Source organism: Canis lupus, chromosome 10, assembly GCF_003254725.2.
Source record: "Canis lupus dingo isolate Sandy chromosome 10, ASM325472v2, whole genome shotgun sequence".
In the NCBI taxonomy this organism is placed as follows: domain Eukaryota; kingdom Metazoa; phylum Chordata; class Mammalia; order Carnivora; family Canidae; genus Canis; species Canis lupus.
This window is the reverse complement of record NC_064252.1, coordinates 12,093,671-12,118,207: the sequence shown is the minus strand read 5'-3', so window position 1 is coordinate 12,118,207 and position 24,537 is coordinate 12,093,671. Positions and strand designations below refer to the sequence as shown.

The following is a 24,537-nucleotide window of genomic DNA, read 5'->3' as shown; positions in this document are numbered from 1 at the left end:
AGTATGTTCTCACCCTCCTCCAAGAAGCCAGCTGTTTGGGGCTACCTTGTGTTCTTCAAACTCGTTGAAGCTCCAACCCCTCAGAATTTGGAAATAGGGCCTTTCAAGAGGCAATTAGGTTAAAATGAAGCTGTTACACTGGGCCCTAATCCAATCTGACTGGTGTCCCTGCCTGGAAGAAGAGGTTCCCGGGGGAAGGTCTTGGAAGGATGCAGCACCGAGGTGGCCATCGGTGAGTCCAGGAGGGAGGCCTCAGAAGGAACCAGGCCTGCCAACACCCTGATTGTGGACTTCTGGCCTCCAAAACTGTGAGAAGATAAATGTTGTTGCTTGAGTTGCCCGTCTGTGGTACCTTGTTACGGCGGCCAGGTCGGATCCGTGCGGCCCACGGCCCGCTCCTTCGTGATGCCACAGCTTTACCCTTGGGCCATTTGCGGGGTGATCAGCTAGTGATCTATCTGTCGCCCCATCAAAAGCATGTCATCTCTGTTTTGTCACTTAACTTGTGTGCATTTTTGTCCTTTCTTGACAGCTCCAGAATAGGGAGCCTCTATTAAAATTCTCTGATTCCTGAGTAACTCCTGGTATAATGTGATCTGCACAGGAAAAAAGAGCTCAAAGCTCAAGGTAGGGACCCCGCTGCAGCTGAGAAGAGTCAGGTCACTGGTTAGGGGCCAGAGCTGGCTTGTGGGGAGGGAAGTCCGGGAGTGGTTTTGCCCCTGTCATAGCCGAAAAGGCATTTTAAAAAAGCAGTTTTGGAAAAAAAAAAAAAAAAAGGCAGTTTTGGAAGGGTAACTATTCAGATGATTGTTGTTAAGGCTTTGGGGGTGGGGGGACCATATTCTTAGAGTAAATGGCGAACGCAATTATTTCGTGGGCTGCTAAACAAGTCTTTAAAAAGAATTTTAATGGTTTTGCAGTCACTTTTTTTAATTTGCCGATTTTTTCCCCAAGTACGCATACTGTTTATCATCTTCCTCCATTTGGATTACATAATATGTTTATATTTCTCAACATAGTTTGAGGCAAAACATAAAGCCAGGAACCTCAGTTAACAAGAGACAGAGGTTAACACAGTGTGTGCTCCTTTCATAGGAAGAAAAGGGAGGCAAGATCAGAAACAAGTTCCTACTCAAGCTTCTATGTGCAATTTCCGGATAGAAAGCACACACAAGGGTGCACGCTACTTTGGCACCATCACTCCTAAGTAGATCTGCCCTGGTTAGTACTTCTCACACGAGGCACACAGGCTTGTTTACCTGTGCACAAAACTGACTGTGAGCTTCTAGAAGCCCGCGTGCACATTTGTGCACGGCCATGGCCCCAGACAAGGCAATGCTGGGCTTTCTGCAAGTGCTCAGCAAATATTTGGGGGAGGATGGAAGGAAGAGAGGCCAATCATATACCCTCTAGAAAACTGTTTCCTCTTGCACGCTCGAAGGGGAAATTGTCAGGGGATGGGTGCCGAGGGATGCTGGGGGGGGGGCGGGGGAGGGTACACATGGAAACCGGAGCTCCTTCACCCTCGAGGCAAAGGGGAGTGAGGCAGGCTTTGAAGGAGAGGCAGGTTTCCTGAGCATCTTGATCTTTTTCATTAAAAAGAAATGGGTCTTGACCCATGAGGATTTTCTAGAAGATTGAATATATATTTCCCTTTAGATAGAAATATATGTGCTGTCTAAAAGGCCTCGAGATTTCCTGGATGCCAGCTATTCCAATAAGCACCTGTCAAGCACAGGTCCCCTGCTAGGAGTGTCGCTTATGACTGCTTCGACAGAAGGCTGTGAATTTATAGGGCAAATGAGGCACAAAAAGAAGCGGAAACCAGAACTTCTCCATCCTATCTGTTTCCATCCCTTATCTTTTTTGCTACTTTCCCACTGAATTCGCAGGCACAGGGCTCATTATCAATTTTAGCAACAGAACTACAGAGTTGCCTCACTTCCACGGAAGCATGTTTTCGGGTTCCTGGAGACACAGAATCCTACGATAGGATTTAGTATCTGATGGGATAACGGTATTTTTAAAAACAGTAATAAAAAGGTAAAGTTGAGGAGACATAATCCTGAGGATTAGAGTTATGAAAGTGGCTTTTCAAAAGCAGGATTGGAAATACATTTTAAGTCTCCTATAAAAACATCTCCAATTTGTCCCTTCTCTGAGGCAAGACTAGGCAATGCTGAAAGGCTGGTTATTGGAAAACCATAAATTCTCCTGTAGTCAAGCAGGGGTGGCTCTCATTTTACAAATGCCTTTCAGTAATATTCACTGTAAACTTAATATACACCCTCAGCGGTTTTTACTGTGATGTTGGAGATATATTTTGTAATCAGCGGAAAAGATCTCCCAATAAACTAAATTAGAAACTTCTGGAGAGGAGAGATTTAAGATGGTGTCCAACCAAAGCATATCCTGTTGTGGTAGACTGTGTATATAGCCTTACTCATAAAATTGGGCGGTGTGGCTGAGTTCCAAGCATCTTGGATACCTTTTTCTTTCCCGATTGAACCAGACTCATGCCAAGAAAAAGTCAATGAGCCCAACCAATTGATGACTGTGTCCTTGTACACGGGGAACCAGTTTCTTTCAGCCATTTGCTCTTCTCAGAGTTCTGATCTTCCAGACAAAATAAGCACAAATTTCCACGCCTTTTAGTTTCCTGAGATTTTTAAAAAATCTTTACCAAAATTCTTAACATCTGTAGAATTCCTTAGATTTTTCCCCCCTCACAAGCTCTTCACTTCTTATATCTAACTCCGTCTGTTTACATCTTTATTGGTTGCATAGATTAAAATCTAATCCATCACACTCAGTTGGCTCCTCAGAACAGAAGCTCAATATTCCAAAACACCCACTCTCCACCTCTTACCCAAACCTTTTATATTAAGTGAGGAGAGGGGATAAACCTTCTGAAAGGCGTTTTACACAATCAGCTTGGGCCCAAAAGAAGAATGATGGCTTGTGCTCAGCATAGCATAAAAATACTCATTTCCCTTCTCTATTTTACTCGTGGTCTTTCTCCTTAGGGAAGGAGCCAATAAGTGTGTTCTGGGGCTTGGTAAAGTGCTAGATAGCACTCTTCATCCTAGAGAGTTCTTTCAACTTGGTTTCTTTCTTAACTCTTGAATTTTTTTTTTATTTATTATTCTTTAATTTTTAATTAGTCGTCGCTGCCTCAGAAACGTCTGGTTGAAAGAACTTGCCTGGCTTTCTCCACTTTCAGATTTAGGAATCCCAGTGTCCTATAGGACAAAGGGAAGGAGGGACTAGCAGCAGAAGAGAAGAGGCTTTCTTTACACCCCAGAAATACCCCACATCAGGGATAGCTCAATGGCTCTAAGGCAAACTTGGGGTAGGGAGAGGCGAAGGGGCTTTCTAGAACCATAGTGTGAATACCTTCTGCTTCCTCTAGAGCATCTGCACACCATGTCCAAATAAATGGCGGCATGATGGTAGATGGGTAGGAACCCAGGACAGGAAGACAGGGGACTCAGCTTCCAGTTCCAACCTCTCTAGTAACTTACTGCAGAACCTTAAGCAGAGTCCCCGGCCTCCACTTTATCAGCTGGAAAATAGAGGTTTTCCTGACCTGGGGATACCTTGGAACCCCAAGTGATTGCACAAAGTGTTCAGTGGTGTCCGTGGACTTGTAACAACTCTCCCACAGGTTTGTACTGTTCTTCAAATGTTGCTGTGGGATTAACAAAAATAACTTGACTAAAAGCTTACCTGAGTTTAGAGTAACATTCTCCCTCTAGGTATTTTCTCAGTCAAATAATTGTAAAAGAATAACAAATTAATAGTAGCTTCCAGGGGTCAATAAGTTAGGGTGCCACTGGTATGTTGCTCTCTGACATTCTATGAGACTCTAAATCCCCCAAAGTTTGTGAGTTTCCAGAAGATGAGAGTGAAGAGAACATTTAAATCCTTTCCATCTTTCTTCATCTAAAAGAGGGAAGAGGAACAACTTTCCCCAGATCTTGGGGAGCCTGGTAAGGCTGGATTTAAATTTCCCCATTAGCCAGAGAAGCTGATAATTGCGTCTAGGAGGACACAGCCAGGTGCTATGGAGAAGCCCTTCCTTCTCTAGAAGTCTCGTCAGTGCCTCCCATACTGAGAGGCTGGCACCCCACGTCCCAGAGAAGACAGCAATAAACCTTCCCTCGATGTAAAGAGCTGGGTGCTATAGGAATGAGTTCGCTCAAGGGTCAAGAACGTTTTTGGAAATGAAGATTGGATCAGTCCATAACCTCTTCCTGTATAGGATCCACTGTTACACATCCTCATAGGTGAGATGGTCTCTTCTGAGGATTGCTCTCCGAAAAGGCCACCAAGTACACCCAAGGTGGACTCCCAAGGCAAGAAAAAGGTTTACCAGCCACAGGGATCCATGTGCTTTCATACAAGACGAAGGCCTGGGGGGATTTCTGTAACAGTGCTGGACTTTTCCATATTTGAGACTACTGAGAATTTGATGGCTGAAACAGATTCCTTTCTTCACATTGAAGCTTTATCTCTGTCCTGTGCTGATGCACCTGTTCCCAAGTTCAATCAAAAGTTGCTTTCATGAGAAAAACAGTGCAAGCGTCGCCTCCTACAGGGGCAGGGAACAATTCTCTATGCCTCACCAATCGTTAGAAAGAATGGAGATGCCTATCTTTTAGGCTTGTGAGGCTCGAATAGTTTATTCACGGAGGTTTACGTAGGTCACTTACGGCAGTGCCTCTGTATGCGGTAATGGCTCCTTACGTGATGATGACGACGGTGATGATGACGATTTGTAAAAGTTATTTATTCACCTCTAGGGTATGGAACAATATCAAAAGGAAAAGGAAATCACATTGCTGCCCCCCAAACTTCAACCACTGACCGTACTTTCCATGTCCGTCACTTGGACTGCTCAAAATATCCTGGTTCTTCTTCTAGGCACATGTTAGGTCTGCACTTTATCAACTCATTCTAAGTCGGATGTGACCAATGTCACCTGCTTTGGCCGATAAAGTGTAAGCAGAAGGACATGTGGTACGCCTCAGTGGCAGCTTTGAGAGCCGTGTTCTTATCACTGTTACAGAGATTGTAGAAATACGTATTGAGATGGAGTCTCCATTAGTTGGGTTCTAAATGACACCATGAGCGAGAGCCCTCTTTTGATCCACATTTGACATACAGAGTCAGAAATAAATTTTGGCCACAGTGAGCTGCTGTAATTGGGGAGTTATTGTTGCCATGGCATCTGAATACAGAAGCCACCCTAACCTGTGTGTATTGCTATTATTGTCATCATTAGTCTATACGCTTGTGTGTGTGCAGAGGTTCCCCCCAAACAACGAGTTAGGATACATTTGGATGTGTTATATATGTTTTTACAGAGATAACTATACTTTTAGCCCTTGATCAAGTCTCCATAATTTTTTTTAACATGAGAAATCTGTTACTTAAAAAATTCTGTGTGTGTGTGTGTGTGTGTGTGTGTGTGTGTGTGTTTCTCCCCAGGAGGAAGAAGCAGATATTCTGAAAGTGGTTGTGATTTTCACTGACTCGCAGCTTACCCTGAACTCATTAGAGTTCTAAAGCCTTTTGCATTTTGCCCTACTTGGTTTGGGCAGGAAGCCCAGATACGACATCATTTTATAAGTTCTAACTGAGCCAGAAAATCTACGCAACCCACCCAGGATTACTTGACATGTTCTACTATGACTGTCTTTGTTGGCCATGGACAAATGAGCCCTTTCCCCTTGCATCAACCACAATTTCATCCCCGGGCAGGGAACTCACGATTACAGAGACGGCAAGCTTGCACACTTGTGTTGGGGAGGATCTTGCCACCCCAAGTAGAACCACTGTCTGGAACCATGAACAGATTATGCAAGTAAATATTTGCAAAGAAAAACACCTCGGGTGCAGAGTCCCCACAGTCGCTTCTCTTTGAACATCCTTTACCTGCCCACGGCCCCCGATGGGCGTCCTCCTCCCGGGACCGCCTCCGCACGGGACTTGAGGGGACTCTTCTCTTTCCCCAGATGGGGCAGCAGTAAGTCTCCCGACAGGGCAGGACCTCACAGAAAGTGATTTCTGGGACTTGGAGGGAGGCCTGTGTGGTCGCCAGGGCTGGAGGAGGTGCTGCAGAGCGTTGGGCGGAGGGGGAGGGAGACGACAAGGTTAACCTGAAAGGCTGGTTCTTCTGTTGACAATTCCCCTGAACCAGGCTGGGTTTGGGGGTGAGGAATGTGAAAGTCCTACCTGAGGGGGAGGCTGTGGGCGGCGGGGCCGGCTCCCGAGAGCTGGTGCTGTTGCTGAGGGAAGAGAGCAAACCGATTAACGAGGGAGGCCTTCAAGAGTCCTTCTCCCCCAAGGAAAAGCAGCCCAACACTCTCACCTCAGAGGGAGGTTTGGGGCACGTCGGTTTTGATCTTTTAAGCTGAGTATGTAAAGGGAGACTATCGTCAGGGCGCTGTTTAAAAAAGGAAACAGAAGACAACATGAGAAGGAAGCCTTAGGTGACAGATTTGAGCTCACATGCGTTCCCCCCCTACAGCCGGCGGCCACAGGTCCCCCCTGACGGGCCACAGGGCCACTGGGGCATCACGGAGCCGCCGGCCTGGGGCGAGCAAGCCCTCGGCGTCCCGGGGCCCAGAGGCCCTGGCTCCTCAGCTCTGGTGGACGTTTCCAGAGAGCAGCCCCCTGGGCCTGGGCCGCTGCCGCGGGGAGGCGAGGGGAGGAGGCCCTGGGGCCCTGGGGGGGCCTCCTCTGGGCCCCTCTGACCTGGCCGGCCGCCTGCCTTTTCAGGCTGCAACAGCAGGCCGGGGAGAGGAGGCCACCGTGACCGTAGGGGGGGCTGCGCCCTTTCCCTTGACCAGCAGGTCGCAGACACGCAAGCAGCAGGTTTGCCCAAAGGCTCTGGGCTTTGGGAGGCCGCACCCCACAGCGCTGCGCCCCCAGACGTTCCCTGGAGCAGGGGCGCCCTGACAGTGGGCCGCAGGGTGGCCCGACCCCACGTCCGGCCAGCCTGGCTTCACACCCACGGCCCCAGGCGTGGCTCCCCACCCCATCGTGCCTTCCAAGGGCCTGGGGTGACTATCAAATAGACGCCAGGGAACGTGCGGCACTTCTGAATTCCACCCACGAAGAAGAAAGTCTGCAGAGAGTTCTCGGCCGGTTGCAGTGCTCCCCGTCCAGATGCAGTGCTACTGAGCCCCAGAGATGCCGTCACACGGACCCCACCTGCCGCCTGCTGCCACCCGGGCTCCCGGGCCCCCTACCCTGCCCCCCGTTCCCTCAGGTGCTCGCTCTAAGTCGTCTCCGGCATTCACGTCCACGCACGACCCCCAGAACTTCCAGAACCATGCAGGAAGGGGACATCGGCTCCTCTCCTCGGGGGCAAATTCTGCTTCTGGCCCCGAGAGACCTCTTGGCAGGTGCTCGAATCCCAGTGCAGGGCAGCTCACTGGGGAGACGGAGGAGAAGGCAGCGGGTCCCCAGGGCCTCGCACCCCAGGGGGCAGGGGGGACAGAGACCCACGAGCCTCCAGAGCCAGGAAGCCGGCGGCCAGCAGCCATGAGCACCCTGGCCCCATCCCTCACTGGGCCCTGAGAGCAAGCATCTCCCTCGAGACCAGGCCCAGCAGCCCTTTCCCACACTTGCAAAGCATTTTTGGGAGAGAGAGAGACAAACAGCCATCTGGCCAGGCCAACAGGCTACGGACAGGGAGACCCAGAGGACCCAGGCCCCCGGAGCCCCAGGAAGGCCCTGCCCCCCAGGGAGGCCTGGCTCCCCTCGCCCCACAGACGTGGACGGGGGCAAGTGCCCGCTGCTTGCACAGCAAACCCTCCGTCCTGACTGTGTCTGCGGGCCTCAGCTGCTTAGCACATCCGGCTGCAGTTTCAATATACCGTATACCCTGGGGTTCTCTCGTAGGCCCTTTGCTGGGAAGTCTTTACTGAGGAATCTAGAAGAATCCTAACAATCAAGCGTGTCCAGGGGAGCACAGATTGCACCAGACTGCCTGCCCTCTTACTCCTTTCCCCCAAATGGACGGGAAAGAGAACCAACAATTTGAGACAATTATTTATAACACTGAAAAAAAAGATACACACACACACACACACACACACACAAGGCCCAGTAAGCTACTAAAAAATATCAGTTGATTGAAAAAAAAAATCATCCTTCATGCCACATTTAGGTACAGAAAGCCCATGCTTTTTTCGTTAGAATATGAGTTTATAAAGGGCCTCCTGGAGCGCCCAGGTGGCTGAGTCGGTAAGCACCTGCCTCTGGCTCAGGTCAGGATCCTGAGGCCCCACATCAGGTCCCCTGCTCAGTGAGGAGACTGCTTCTCTGCCACCATCCCCCTCACCGATAATAAATAAAGTCTTAAAAAAGAAAGCAGGGGGTTCGCTTATCTCTAAGCTAAATCCAAGGTCAATGTCAGTTAAAGGCCCCTTGTTGGGGTCAGTCCTTAGTCCATACATGAGAAAAGGAAAATGGGAAGGAAAAAAGAGGTTGAGATAGCAGAACACTGAAGCTTTTCTTACCAAAATGCCATCACAGCGATGAGAGTTATAACCAAGGTCTGGAAAACCCAGTTAGGACACAGCCGTTTTTTTCCTGAAAAACAAACCTGTAAAAAAAAGATGGTGTTGGGAGGTGAGGTGAGCCAGCAGTGCTCACTGCGGGGAGGATCCCAGCAGGGCTGCTCGGGGTGCTGTCTTCAACCTCCTCCTCCCTCCCGCCCGGCCCCCGAAAACCAAGTTCTCCCAAAGCCCGGCTCTCCCTTTCCTGACTCTCCAGGCTACAGTCACTGGTCCTTTCCCCCGGCTTCCTGCAGGACAAGCGTCCGTGCCCTTCCTCCCGCGCTCATCTTAGTTTTATTTAGTTTCACGAGAGCAGAGGGCCTACAGACGGGATACCGCCGGAACCCACGTGTCCATCGCCTTTACTGCGACACCTCTGAATATCACAAGGTCTTTGAGACGTGATGGAATAAATGATGGAATAAATCCCAGTGGGAGAATTTCAGGCATCATGACAAACCATGGGAAAGACTTTTGTTGTGTGAAATCCTAAGTACTCTTTAAATCATTTTGAAGAACAGTTCTGGGCCTGTGTCTTCTTGATCCTTATGCCCAGTCAACAAATATTCATTAAGCACTGCTATGTTTAACACTACGGGGAACCTAAAAATAAGTAAGGTACGGAATGAATGAGGCCAACCTCTAGGACCGGTGCATATGGGCAAAGAACCTGCATGTGAGGAACGGGCCCGGAACCAGGGAATAGACTGCCGGGTAACCGGTGATGAATCTCGCTGAAAGGATAGGATTGGTTTGCTGCCCACCTTAACAAGGGTGCCCCTGAGGTGGGAGGTTTTCTACTAATACAACAGGGGGAGTCTTATGTTTGCTTCCCCCTGTGGGATACAGGATAGGATCATGCTTTTGGTTGGAAGCGAATTGGAGGATGACGGTAGTTGAGAAATAGTTTAAAATCAGTCTTTATTTGAATTTCTTGGGCTGGTTCTCTGAATAAGTAAAATGTCCTTCAATGTTATATTGGGGCTCAGGGTGGGATTAGGCATGTAGGTTTTTAGCAAATATGCAAACCCTTAGGGCGCCGGAAGCCACTCTGGATACTAAGAAGTGAATGGTCCACACCATCCTGACATTGCACTGGAAGCGTTCAGAGGACGGCCTCATAATGTGCTGTACAGAGGAGGGACTCAATGAATTTGTTGAATCGACTGGAATTAAATAGCATTAGTCTCAGGATAAGAGCTTCCCCCTCCAATCTATTCCCCACAGCTGCTGGATTATTTTAAATCTCCATGCTTTTGTTTCAAATCCTTTGACCTAGTATGGGGAAATGATCCAAGACCTGGAGTTAGGCTTGAGTCAGGTCCTAAATAAGTCATCTAAATGCCATTAATCCTCATTTCCCTCATCAATAAAGTAGGAATGATAAAATAATACCTGTCAACAGAGTTATTGGATGGGTCCAACTAATAGCGCAATGGTTCTCAAATTCAGGCCCACATGAGAATTACTGTGGAATTTATTGGAATTTCTAGCAAATTCTGCTTGAAGGCCTGAAGACCTTCCCACCCCACCCCAACCACCAACATACAGCAGGGATCACCCACCTATCTCTTGAAGGGAGAGAAAGAGAAGGAAGGAAGAGGAACACTAGATTGGATGAGCACTACTCAGGAGATCTCAATCTTCTTCCAGGACAAGTGCCACCACAGGCGGCTGTGTGGAAGTTGAGGCAAGGCCCGGCCAGGTTTCTTACCATCTGGTAAGGCCCACAGCCAGCAGTTTGCTCACTGATGCGCCCACCCAACCCAAGAGTAGCACACTCTGCTCACACACATATGTTTCAGTGACCCAAGGATGACGGAGGGGCTGGTGTCATGGAAGGGAAAGTAAACTTCAGAGAAATAGCCAAGACCTCCTGCAGAGACAGCACAGGGGAAAACATCCACATTAACAAGCCCCCCGAAGCCTCGGATAACAGGCCAGAGTATAAGAACCACTCAAGTCATGGGTTTGAAAATGCTAATAAGAGTGAACACCTGGGGCGCCTGGGTGGCTCAGTTGCTTAAACATCTGAGTCTTGATCTCGGCTCAAGGGTCAATCTCAAGGTTGTGAGTTGAAGCCCCACACTGGGCTTAATGCTAAGCATGGAGCCTACTTAGTAATAATAATATTAAAAAAAGAGAGAACATGTACAAAACACTTACTATGTGCCTTACTCTCTTCTGAGTGCTCGCTATATACTAATTTGTTTAGCCTCGTGATAATCCTTGACAACCCTGTGAGGCAGGTACTGTCATCATCCCCGATTTATGGAGAAGGGAAATAATGAAGGCTAAGTTCCTTACCCAGGATCACACAGCTAGTAAGTCAGCCAGGAATGAAACCAAAAAAACCATTTGGCTCCAGAATCCCCGCTCCTAACCACCGTGCTATGTTGCCGCCCTCTCTCTGTGAGACAAGAGAACACTCTACAACTTAGTATTGTTACTATTCCAAAGGGTTTTCATGCTCATAAGGGAACTGTTTCACAGGTGGTCCAGGATATCTGAGCCCTATCTATCCATTCGGTCCTCTCTTCTACTCTCCTCCCTAACCTCATCCTTCAATGAAGCCAGTGCCAGCCCCCGGCTCTTCGCTTGTGCCCTTCCCTCTGGAACCCCTCCTCTACCTACCCAGAGCTCACTCCTCCCAGAAGGCCCAGCCCCCTACCGTTCCTGCAGCACTCTGAGCCTTTGCAATATTCACCACATCTAGATACAACTGTTCTTTAGGTTGTCCTCTGATCTCCTGATCTTCCTGGGCTACCTAGAAATGCCTTCGAAGGCGGCATGTCTTATTCACCTTTGTCTGCCCCCCACAAGCTTATGACAGTGACTCTAAGTGGTCTCTGAGGTTGAATGGGTGCTCTTTAGTACTTAATATAAATCCTCTACGGTCTACAGCCCAATCCCCTTCCCCACCCACATACCCAAGACACTGAACCACTTAGGAAAGAGTATCAGACGGGGCTTTCCATTCATGCATTCGTTTCACAAGTATTTCTTGAGTACCTACTATATGCCAGTCCCTGGCGATGCAGAGTGAGGAAGGCAGACAATGGGGCCTGTTCTCGTGAACCACACATTGTAGTTAATATTCTGAGATAACTGCAAAATAAAGGGATTCTCTGGGTGCCAGGTGAGAGCTACAGAGGTTGCACATGATCAAATTGCAGCAATCAGGGCCGCCGTGGACGTGGGTACCATTCCCTCCTTCCCATTGCAAATTGGTGAGTACAAAGGGTACCCTTCCTACAAAATATTTTTAATAGTTTGTGCTTATTGAGCAGACTGCTGTGTGCTGGGCACTGTGGATAAGGGCTTCATCTTATTTAATCCTGTAAATAATCTGTGCAAGGCAGATACCATTTTTATCTTTATTTCTCAATGTAATTAAGCAACTTGCCCGAAGACACTTCTACATATATATTTACTCATGGGTTTATGTTTATTGGCACACCAAGTAGCTTGTCAGCAACATAACATTTCAGCGGTTGTTAGTAGAATATTAAACTCTTTCTGAATCCTTTTAGAATAGGTCAAGGCAGTATAACATGAGTAGAGATAAATATGGCAATGGCTCAAACACCAGGTCAGCCCATAACAAGACATAGATTAAGGTCAAGAAAGTCTTCTCCTGGAAAGGACCGCCTGTGGAATACTGGTGGCTCACAGGGAACAAGCGGAGTCTCACAGCTGTCTGTCTGAATTGCAGCTGGAAAGGGAATATTGCCGCTTCTCCCCCACTGACATTTCTCTGCATTGGAGAGGGTGTTGTACTTCAATAAATGATTAACCCTCACTTTTTACTATAAATGTTACCCAGTTTGAGGATGAAAGTTCTCTTTATTCATTAATAAAACCATCACACTTTAACCCCTGCAAGAAAGTGAATGCCTATTTCCCCATTTGCACAAACAGTACTAAATATCAAAGGGAAAAGAGGGATTTGGGGATTAAAATAAATCTCTCTGGGATCTTCAGAAGCCACAGATAAGGAATTAGATTGGGTTAAGGCATCAGATCTTGCAGCCAAGGGCCATATGCATGCGGTGGTTCATGAATTTCACTTGGGGGGGGGGGGCGCACAGTATAAACTGGCAAGATAGTATTTCTGAAATGAATTCTGTTCTGTACTCACTCCTCTAAACATCTTTTTGAAAAAATAGTGTCTATTAAAGGGGTGGTATAACTAAAGTGTTGGGATGCCTGGCTGGCTCAGTCGGTTAAATGTCTGCCTTCAGCTCAGGTCATGATCTCAGGGTCCAGGGATCAAGCCCTACATTGGACTCCCCAGGGAGTCTGCTTCTCCCTCTACCTGCTGCTCATGCTCTGTCTCTCTCTCTCTCTCTCTCTCAAATAAATAAAAATAAAATAAAATACCTAAAGTGCATAAGGATAAACTAGGGAATCTATTACAAATAAATGAAAAGCATTCTTGATCAATTTCTCTAAAGACTTTTTTTTTTTTTCTTCTTCTTCTTCTTCTTTCTTTTTTTTTTTTTTTTTTGGTAGAAAAAACATCATCACTGTTCAATACAAATTTAAGTCTTTTTACCTTGTTGGTTTTTTGGGGGACAGCCCTTCTCCGAGAGGAGGCACTAACCGCTCTGCTAAATTTGCTAAAAAAAAAAGAGTGAGAGAATGTTAATTACTATTCAAATGCCTCTCCAGGAGTCATAAGACAAAGGCCCAGGCTGCCACTAACACAGCAGTCTGACTTTTTTCTGTAATACAGTGGTAATTTTAAAAAGGAAAAGTCAAGGCAATTGAGCATTCCTTTTGTGGAAAACATCCTTAGTAAGCATAAATGAATGCATTAAACCTTGCATTTATTTTTTTCTCATAATTAGACCCCAGGAAATATGCATTTACCTCCTTAAGTAAAGAAAAAAACTAGAAGTCTTTTCCCTGAGAACCAAACATGATTTTCTAAATTTAGAAAGGGCCACTTCTCCTCCTTAAAGGAGAAGTCATCCTTTGCTAAAACGTAACATTTCCTAAAACACCTTGCTCTTAAACAGATACTTCATGTTTTGTTTCCTTTTTTAAAGCAGCAACAGAAAAAAAAAAAAGAAAAGAAAGAAAGAAAATTATCACAGAAGGCAGTGGCGTTCCAAAACATTCTATAAAGAGAATAGGAGAGTAATTACATCATCAGAGAGTAATGGTTGTTGCTGGATCAGAAAGACCACGTTCTAGGGTCCAGTTCTGGAAAGGCTCCACTCCCCCCTTCCTCCTGACCCAACACGACTCGCATGGCCCTTCGGGATGTACCTGATTGAGCTTGCTTCGCTGGCTGATGACTTGCAACTATTGAGTCACTTTAGCCTGGCCAGCTTTCTGTTCCATATTTCTAACTCTTCTATCCTTTCTTCAAGGTTGTTGGTTAGTTTGCAGAGCTGCTTCACTGCACCCACATTTTCCATAAAGATCTGGTCCTAGAAATGAAAACAGTACACAGGGCATAAACCTACAGTGTGAGACCACCGGGGACCTGTCCACAGTCCATTCAAAGTCAGGTGAAACAACCACTTCAAAGGATTATACACATGTTACAACCTCAAGTTCATTCAAGATAAAACTGGAGAGGTTTGCAACTTAAAATGATCTTGCTAAACTGCTGGCTGTGTAGTAAAACTGCTTATGTTCAATTTGCAATAAAATGGAAATATGTCCTTGTAATCCAAGAGAGAGAATGGAGCTGAAGGACATTGTCAGGTTTGGAATCTGAAGATTTATTTGGTATGGCCATTATACTATATTTAAAACTCATAAAAGGAAAATCAAAAAAAAAAAAAAAAAGAAAATCAGATCAGGCTTCTGAATGTTGATTTGTGTGTACATCACGAAATCCCTGTAAGAAATGGTTCTAGTTCTTCTTGGTAAGATGTGCTTGCTCAGGTGAAGGGGAAAGGAATGAAGACCTGGGCTTTTCTCTGAAGTCTGTCCCTTACTAGATGTGAGACTGTATGAAACAAAACAACCTCTCTGAGCTTCAGTATCTTCATCTATAAACAAGAAAATAATTCTTGAGATGTTAATTTCTTTAAAAAAAAAGATCTTATTTCTTTATTTGATAGAGAGAGAGTGAGAGAACATGAGCAGGGGGAAAGGGCAGAGGGAGGAGCAGACTCCCCGCTGAGCAGGGAGCCCAACGTGGGACTCGATCCCAGGACCCTGGGGTCATGACCTGAGCCCAAGGCAGACTTAACAAACTGAGCTTAACCAATTTAGCCACCCAGGCACCCCTGAGGTGTTAATTCCTGCTTTAACATCCCATGAACTATCAATTTCTATTTTAGCCTAACTCCCAAACAGAATTGAAAACAACACCACTTAACTCTGTCTGTTCAGAGAAGGTCACTGACACACCAGAAAGAGCAAGAAAGGGAAACCACCACAGCCAGAGTGTGCCAGCCATCCCTTCTCCCACCCACGCACTTCAGTTGTCATAGAAACATGTGTGTCTCACTCAGCCATAACAAAAACACTGGAAAGCTCTCATAAACTCACATCCTGATCCCTGTGACCTCCTCTCCTCGCCCCCTCTCTGTTTACAAGTTCTGAATGCCACAGAATTCTTTGGGGCTCATAGAGTCCAGTCCACTGTTGTAAAATGATGAGCTCAAGGCCAAAAGTGAAAGATTGTTTTATAGTTGGGGGATCAGACTTGGAGCTGTGTGTCCTTGAGATTCTCATGATGCAAACTGAAGCTTTACGGGTTTCAAACACTGTAAAGCAACCACACAGAAAGGAATCAAAAGCTGAACATTATAAACTTAAGGCTTAGTTTATGAAGTTTAAAGACATGCACACTGGTATGAAACACACCAGTAAAGGTAAATATATAGTCCATTTCAAAATACTCTACTACTGTAATATGATGGTATGTAAATCCTTTAACACTAGTATAAAAGTTCAAAGACAAAAGTACTAAAAATAACTATAGTTATAATAATTAGTTAATGGTACATACATAAGAAGAGGTATATTATGACATCAAAAACATAAAACATGGAGATGTAAGTAAAAGGGTAGAGTTTTTGTATATGATCAAAATTCAGTTGTTATCAGACTAAAATAAGCTATATCTGTACGATAGTTTATGTAAGCCTCAAAACTTTGTGTAACACAAAGCAATAAACCTATGAAAGATAAAGAGAAGGGAGTCAAAGCATACCACTACAGAAAAATCAGTTCATAAAGGAACACAGCACAGGAGGGAGAAAAGAACAGGGAAACAGCCCAAAAACAATTAATAAGATGGCATTAGTAAGTCCTTACCTATCAATAATTACTATAAATATAAATGGATTAAATTCTCCAACCAAAAGACAGAGAGAGAGTGAATGAATTAAATTTTTTTTTTTGCTATATGTTGCTTCCTATAAGAGATGCACACCAGCTTTAAGGACACACACAGGCTTAAGGAATGGAAAAAGATACTCCATGCAAATAGAAACGAAAAGAGAGCAGGGGTTGCTATACTTATATCAGATATGCTTATGTCAGATAAAATAGAATTTAAGTCAAAAACTGTAACAAGAGGGGCACCTGGGTGGCTCGGCAGTTGAGTGTCTATCTCTGGCTCAAGTTGTGATCTGGGGTCCTGGGATTGAGTCTCGCATCAGACTCCCCACAGGGAACCTGCTTCTCCCTCTGTCTATGTCTCTGCCTCTCTGTGTGTCTCTCATGAAACAATAAATAAAATCTTAAAAGAAAAAAAAACTGCAACAAGAGACAAAAAAGGTCATATACGGGATCCCTGGGTGGCGCAGCGGTTTGGCGCCTGCCTTTGGCCCAGGGCGCGATCCTGGAGACCCGGGATCGAATCCCACATCAGGCTCCGGGTGCATGGAGCCTGCTTCTCCCTCTGCCTGTGTCTCTGCCTCTCTCTCTCTCTCTCTCTGTGACTATCATAAATAAATAAATAAAAAATTTAAAAAAAGGTCATATACTGATAAAGGGGTCAATTAATCACTGATAAAGGGGAACATTCATCAGAATATAACAATTGTAAATATATACCTCTATACTCTATATTGATATCTCTCTATCTTTCTCTTGAGAGAGATTGAAGGAAGAAATAGAAGCTATATAATAACAGTAAAGGACTTCAGTATTCTACTTTCAACAATGGATAGCTTATTCAGACAGGAGATCAGCCTGGATTGATTGAACTTGAACTAGGCTTTAGACCAAATGGACCTAAAAGCTATATCAGAAATCCCACCCAACAGAGCTGAATACACAGTTTTCTCAAATTCATACAGGACATTCTCAAGGCTAGATTATATGTTAAGTCACAAAACAAGCCTTACAAATTTAAGAAGATTAAGATCATACCAAGTATCTTTCCTAACTACAATGGTATGCAACTAGAAATTCAAGAGGAAGACTTGAAAATTCACAAGTATGTGGAAATTAAACAATACATGCCTGCAAAACTAATGGGTTAAAGAGGAAATCAAAAGGGAAATTAAAAACATCTTGAAACAAATAAAAATGGAAATGCAATATAAGAAAACTTACAGGATATAGCAAAAGTAGTTTCAAGAGGGAATTTTATAGCAATAAACACATTAAGAAGAAGAAAGGAAGATCTCAAATAAAAAAACTAACTTTACACCTCAAGGAACTATAAAAAGAAAAACAAACTCAGATGAAAAATAGTAGAAGGAAAGAAATAACAAAGATCAGAGTGAAATAAATTAAACAGAGATCAGAAACACTATGGAAAAGATCAACAAAACTAAGAGCTTGTTTTTTGAAAAGATAAACAAATTTGACAAACTTTAGCTAGATTATGGGGAAAAAAAAGAGAAGATTCAAATAAATCACATCAGAAAGGAGAAGTGACATTACAACTGATACCACAAAACACTAAGGATCATAAGAAAATACTATGAACAATTATACTCCAACAAATTGGGTAAGTTAGAAAAAAATGGATATTCCTAGAAACATACAACCTACCAAGATTGAATCACAAAGAAATAGAAAATCTAACGGGCCAAGTAAGAAAAGGAGATTGAATCAACAATCAAAAATATCCTCAAAAACTAAAGTCCACGTATCAATCAGTTTCCCTGGGCAATTCTACTGAATGCTTAAAGAAGAATCAATACAAATCCATTTCAAACTCTTCCAAAAAATTGAAGAGGAAGGAACACTTTCAAACTCATTTTTAAAGGCTAGCATTACCTTGATACCAAGGTCAGATAAAGAGACTACAAAAGAAAGATAATTATAGACAATTATCTCTAATAAATGTGAGTACCAAAATTCTTAATGAAATATTAGCAAATAAAATTCAACAATACATTAAAAAGGTCATATACCATGATCAAGTGAGATTTATTCCTGAGATGTAAAAATGGTTCAACATACTCAAATCAATGTGATATACCACATTAATAAAATCATATGATCATCTCAGTAGATGTTAGAAAATAGAAAAAGTATTTGACAAAATTCAGCATCTTTTTGTGAAAAAGAAACCTCTCAATGAAATACAGATGGACTATACCTCAACATAATAAAAGCCCTATATGGTAAGTCCATACCTAACATTACACTCAATGATGGAAAGCTGAAAGTTTTTTTTCTAAGATCAAGAACAAGACAAGGAAGCTCACTGCCCCATAATTCTATGCAACATAATACTGGAAGTACTAGACAAAGCAATTAGACAAGAAAAAGAAATAAAAGTTATACAAATTGGAAAGGAAGAAGTAAACTGTATCTGTTACAGATGATATGCTCTTATATAGAGAAAGTCCTAAAGATTCCACCAAAAACTTAGAATTAATGAATTTACTAAAGTTGCAGGCCACAAAATCAATATGCAAAAATTCGTTGCATTTCTTATACGCTAACAACAAACTATTTAAAAAAGAAATAAAGAATCCCATTTATAATAGCATCAAAAGCAACAAATACTTAGGAATAAGTTTATCCAGGAGGTGAAAGATCTGCACATTAAAAATTATAAGACATTGATGAAAAAAATTGAAGACACAAATACATGGAAAGATATCTTATGTTCTTGGATCAGAACAATTAACATTGTCAGAATGTCCATACTATTCAAAGCCATCTATAGATGCAGTGTAATCCCTCTCAAAATTCCAATGGCATTTTTCACAGAAACAGAAAAAAAAATCCTAAAATTTGTATGGAACCACAAAACATCCCTAAATCGAAAGCAACCCTGAGAAAGAACAAAACTGGAGGCATCACACTTCCTGATTTCAACTATAATGGAGCTATAACAATCCAAATAAGACTAGCATAACAACAGACATATGGACCAATGGAATAGAACTGAGAGCCCAGAAATAAACTCACACATATATATATGCTCCACTAAAATTTGACATGGGAGCCAAGAGTACTTAATGGGGAAAAGATAGTTTCTTTAACAGTGTTGAGAAAATTGGATATTCACATGCAAAAGTATGAAATTGGAGACCTACCTTATACCACTCACAAAAATTAAATAGATTAAAGACTTAAATGTAGACCTAAGACCATAAAACTCAAAGAAGAAAACAGGGAAAAAATTTCTTGACATCGGTCTTGGGAACCATTTTTTTGGATATGACACTGAAAGCACAAGCAACAAAAGCAAAAATAAACAAGTGGATGAGATGTCTGGGTGGCTCAGTGGTTGAGCGTCTGCCTTCGGCTCAGGGCGCAATCCCAGTCTGGGGATCGAGTCCCACATCAGACTCCCTTTGAGGAGCCTGCTTCTCCCTCTGCCTATGTCTCTGCCCCTCTCTGTGTCTCTCATGAATAAATAATAAAATCTTAAAAATAAATAAATAAATAAGTGGGACTATATCAAACTAAAGAGCTTTTGTACAAAAAAAGAAAACATCAACAAAGTTAAAAGGCAATCTAAAGAGTGGAAGAAAATATTTGCAAACCATGTATCTGATAAGTGGTCAATATTCAAACTACATAAGGAACTCACACAACTCAGTAGCAAAACACAAATAATTTGATTAAAATGGGCATGAATGAATATTTTTCCAAAGAATACATACAAATGTCCAAAAGGTCCATGAAAGGATGCTCAGTATCACTAATCATTAGGGAAATGCAAATCAAAACTACAGCGAGGTATCATCACATACCTGTTAGGATGGCTATTTTTTAAAAGGCAGGAAAGAGATGACAAGTGTTGGTGAAGGTATGGGAAAGGGAAACCCTTGTACACTCTTGGTAGAAATGTTAATTGGTACAGGCACTATAGAATACAAAATGGAGATACTCCCTCCCCAAAATTTCTGGGTGTATATCCGAAAGACGTGAAATTACTGTCTTTAAGAGTTACGTGCACCCCTAAGCTCATTGCAGCATTATTGACAATAGCCAAGATATGGAAACAATCTAAGTATCCATTGATAGACAAATGGATAAAGAAAATAGGATACACACACACACACACACACACACAGAATATTATTCAGCTATAATAAAGAAGGAAATCCTGCCATTTGTGACAGGAATTGAGAGCTATATGCTAAGTGAATTAAGTGAGACATAGAAAGACTATGATATCATTACATGTGGAAGCTAAAAAAGCCAAACTCAGAGAAACAGAGTAGGATGGTGGTTTCAGAGGCTGAGAGATGGGGGAAATGAGGAGACATTCATCAAAAGGTACAAACTCAATTTATTATTTTTTTAAAAGATTTTATTTGTTTATTCATGAGAGACACAGAGGGAGACCGAGACCCAGGCAGAGGAGAAGCAGGCTCCATGCAGGAGCCCGACGTGGGACTCGATCCCAGGACCCCGGGGTCACGCCCCAAGCTGAAGGCAGACACTCAACCGCTGAGCCACCCAGGCGCCCCATACAAACTCAATTTAAAATGAATAAATTCTGAGGATCTAATATACTGCATCATGACTATAGTTAACAATATTGTATTATATACTTGGAAGTTGCTAAGAGAGTAGATCTTAAATGTTCTCACCACACACACACGATAATTATGTGGGTGATGGATGTGTTAACTAACCTTATTGTACTAATCATTTTGTAATATGCATGTGTATCACATAATCATGTTGTATACCTTAAACTTATATCTCAATAAAGCAAAAAAAAAAAAAAAAAACCCACACTTGGTAAAAGGAAGGATAGTTGGTGGGGGATTTGAAGAAAATAAGATATGACACAAATTGAAAACCAGCAAATCTGGGTGAAGTATATACATGGGTATCACTATTATTCTAAGTTTGTGTATATTTGAGATTTTTTTATTAAAAATGTTAAGAAATGAGTAAATCAGAAAACAACCAAAAATCTTTTGACAAAAGCTCTTTAAGATTTTCTAATTCTGGTACAAATGTTCCCTTACATCTAAATTTTTTTTAATAAAAATAAGGCAGAAATCATGAAGACAAGAATAACATCCTATGGTTCTAAATCCTAGTAAATGCCATACAACCATTCACGATGTCTACACTCTGGAAAGCCTTATACTATAATTATAACTGGTCATTACATCAGTGGTCCCAAACAGATTCCCAGCCATCATCTCTGACTCCTCCCCACCCACTCCCGCAAAGGGGAATCCACTGTGCCACGTCCCTGCCACGCGACCAGTTCAGTCTCCCAAACCTCCTGACTCCACCCACTTTTCTCCATCCTCACTGGCACAACCATACCTAGCTTGTTTTATTTTTCTTGTCAACCAGCTTAACTCTTCTTTTTTTAATGCTCACTTGATACATGGCTTTGTGATTTAGCCCAAACGAGAGCAGACCATGGAATATGATACTAAAGTCCCCTCTCCAGTGCAGTAAGGTCATTCTGCAGTGTCTACCCAACAGGACTTTTAATGCTGCCTCATGAGATATGAGCAATTGGCTGCAATTGTCCAGTTACTTGTAAATAATGATGACAAGCCAACTCTGATTTCTCCAACTCAAATTTGCTGGCACCATACATCTTCCAGGTAGATCCAAATAGGCAGAAAGATAATTCATGTGTTTTCCTATTTAAGAGGAAATAAAGGTAGAGAGGAAATTTACTACTACCTTCCTGGTTATAATTATGGCCCTGACTTTATGGATCCAATGGAAATTTACCAAAAAATAAATTTCTAGGACATTATGTTATGGGCACTGACTCTGACTTCTTCTCACACTAACCTAACCACTGAACACTGTCCTCTCACACCAGACTGAAGCCATAAATATGTTCAAAAACATAACCCAGAATTTTCTGAAACTGTTCTTTTCTATGCAAGTGACAAATCTCTGGGAGTTCACTTTAACCATGAACATGTAACTAGATGCCTGGGGAACTTTGTTTAAATACGTACATCCAGGTCCCATGTAAAGGTCTATATTCATTAGGACTCAGATGGGCATAAGTCTGGGGCATTTTGAAAAGCTTCCCCATCTAATACCCAGTGTTGGTTAATAACTATTTTATAATTGAGCTTAATTGAGTTATTCAACTGTGTCCAGTTAATAATAATTAACCATGTAAAATGGGACCCATTGTCTCAGCTGAAATGAGGCTTTACGATTGTGATGCAAAAATGATTAAACCAGCTTGCCACCCAAAACTGCTGATGAGGTCTCTGGCGGGATGGATAGAACCTGCTTCAAGTCACATGAAAATCTTGTGCCCATTTATGACTTGCTTTGGGGTAAAGGTACAAATGGACAGCATGACCTATTTCCTGCAAGGACATGCACAGCGGTTTGGCGAGTGTAAGTGCACAGGAAAGCAGCAGGGAGCGTTATGAAATCAAGGCCTTCCCTGAGCTTGGACAGGCCTCTTCCTTCAGCCACATCCTCCCGTAGCTCCCTTCACTCTCCGTGCTCTAATCATATGGAACCATGTGCTGTTTGCTGAACGTATCAAGCTTTCTCTGGTTTCTGAAGCCAGCACAGCACAGGCTGCTCCCTCTACCCCAACCACCTGCCCGCCCCCACCTCCCACTTTCCTTCCACTTGGTGTCATGTTTACCCGTATGATAAACACCTACAGACAGGGCCGCATCTTGTCCACAGTTCTCCATATAGAGCAGGAACTCGGGACGTAAACACGAATGCATATTCTTACAAGGACGGCTATGGCATGCCCCACGGGGACCCATAGCACCCTTCTCTAGTGAAACGGAGAGCGGCCAACCTTCTAGTCCATTCTTTTATCTGAGGTTGCTCTCAGAAGAGCAAAAAGACTGAGGTCCAAATTCCATGTAAGGGAATGTCCATGGAGTTTTGGGTGAATTAAACAAAGAAATACTAGTGTTTAACATCCTCAGTGCAGTGGGGGGCGGGCTTGACTGTACACAGCAAACTGGTTTCCACTCTGAGTAGGTCCTTTCCCCTTTGGGAGGGTTTGGCTCAGGGAATGGATACCCCACCCCCTAGGTAAGCCTTGCAGAATGCAGTTTGAAAGCTCGGGGTCCCTCGCAGTTCTGATGATAAAGGAACCTGCAATGAGCAGCCAGGCAGCAGAGCGGATTTCCTCTCTTTTTGGGAACTACAACTTGTCCTCTCTCTAACGACACTAATTAAGGGGAACTCAGTCTGATGGCAAAGGAAAAGCTTTGAGAAGTTGAAATAGACTCTTATTTCTTTCCCAGTGAGAGTCACGGATGTGACTGTTTGTCCTCATGGCATCTGATGTTGTATGGACTCATGTCTTATAATAAAATCATGGGAATACAGTAGCCTGCAATTGAGCATCAGGAGAGTGCCTGCCAGCAGGAGGAAAACTGTCTTTAGCCAACGGATGTGCCTGGCAATTATTTGGGCTTTGAGTAAATTCGGCTCTCAATGTTTGTCCAAGACTTTATTTTGTTTATGGCTCACCAGGCCTTGATATGGATCTAAAAAACATAGCCTCCCTAAGCCAGAAAAGGAGACTACCGAGTTACACTTTCGTAAATAAAGCATAAAACTCCAGGTATTAAATCAGTGGCTTGGGGCAGCCCAGGTGGCTCAGCGGTTTAGCGCCACCTTCAGCCCAGGGCGTGATCCTGGAGACCTGGGGTCGAGTCCCACATCGGGCTCCCTGCATGGAGCCTACTTCTCCCTCTGCCTGTGTCTCTGCCTCTCTCTCTGTGAGTCTCTCATGAATAAATAAAATCTTTAAAACATAATAAATAAATCAGTGGCTTGAGTAAACAGGGCTATCTGATTTTCAAAGTATTGCCACTACCTGCTGCCACAATTTTTAAACTGCAGTTTTAGGTGTCTGGAACAAGGTCTTCTCAACATTTTATTACAAAAAATTCCAACCATGTGGAGAAACTTTAAAAACTGTACAGTAAGTGCCCGTATACCTACCACTTAAATTCCACAATTAGCTCCGTCCATCCATCTTGTTTAAATGCATGCGTCAAAATAAAAAACAAATTGTGACCAACCTTGAAAATTCTCTGAGCAGACAAAACTAGTTTAGTCATATAAACAAAGCTTACTTTAACTTATTTTGCATAACTAACTTGACCTACGTCATCTCTTGCTTGCGCCTCTGGAAATCATAAGCAAAACCTGAACTGTTTCCCAAGGTCAATATGAAGTAATCACTGACCACTTTCCGATCACTTAAGAAAATTCTAATGTTATAACCAATCACCGTGAAGAATGAACAGGCACTGCTTTGTCTCTCTGTAAGCTGCTTCATAAACTGTCTTATTCTGTGTTTTGGTTTCAGTTTACAAACTGTCTTTTTTGTGTGTGCACAATAAACTTTTACTAATTACTACCCTGGTGATCCACAGGTTTTACTTCTGTTACTTCTGAACTATTAACACATGAAAAAAAAATGAGCAACAACTTTTTTTTTTTTAAAGAAGACACAGCTACAAAAAGAAATTAACCTACGAAAAGAAAATTTCCAAGAAAACAATAAATATCATATTTCTCTCTAAAATGTCTACCAGCGGGGCACCTGGGTGGCTCAGCAGTTGAGCATCTG

The 24,537-nt window shown here is 43.2% G+C and overlaps 1 protein-coding gene across 1 annotated transcript in view; it reads right to left on the bottom strand.

Annotated features, from left to right (window-relative positions):
• Positions 1-24,537, bottom strand: part of MYRFL (myelin regulatory factor like) — an 82,955-nt gene that overhangs the window by 6,992 nt on the left and 51,426 nt on the right. Inside the window, 6 exon segments of the mRNA XM_025476614.3 lie at positions 5,941-6,120; positions 6,241-6,293; positions 6,377-6,451; positions 8,535-8,620; positions 13,132-13,195; positions 13,851-14,014. Coding sequence (XP_025332399.3) covers positions 5,941-6,120; positions 6,241-6,293; positions 6,377-6,451; positions 8,535-8,620; positions 13,132-13,195; positions 13,851-14,014 — 622 coding nt within the window.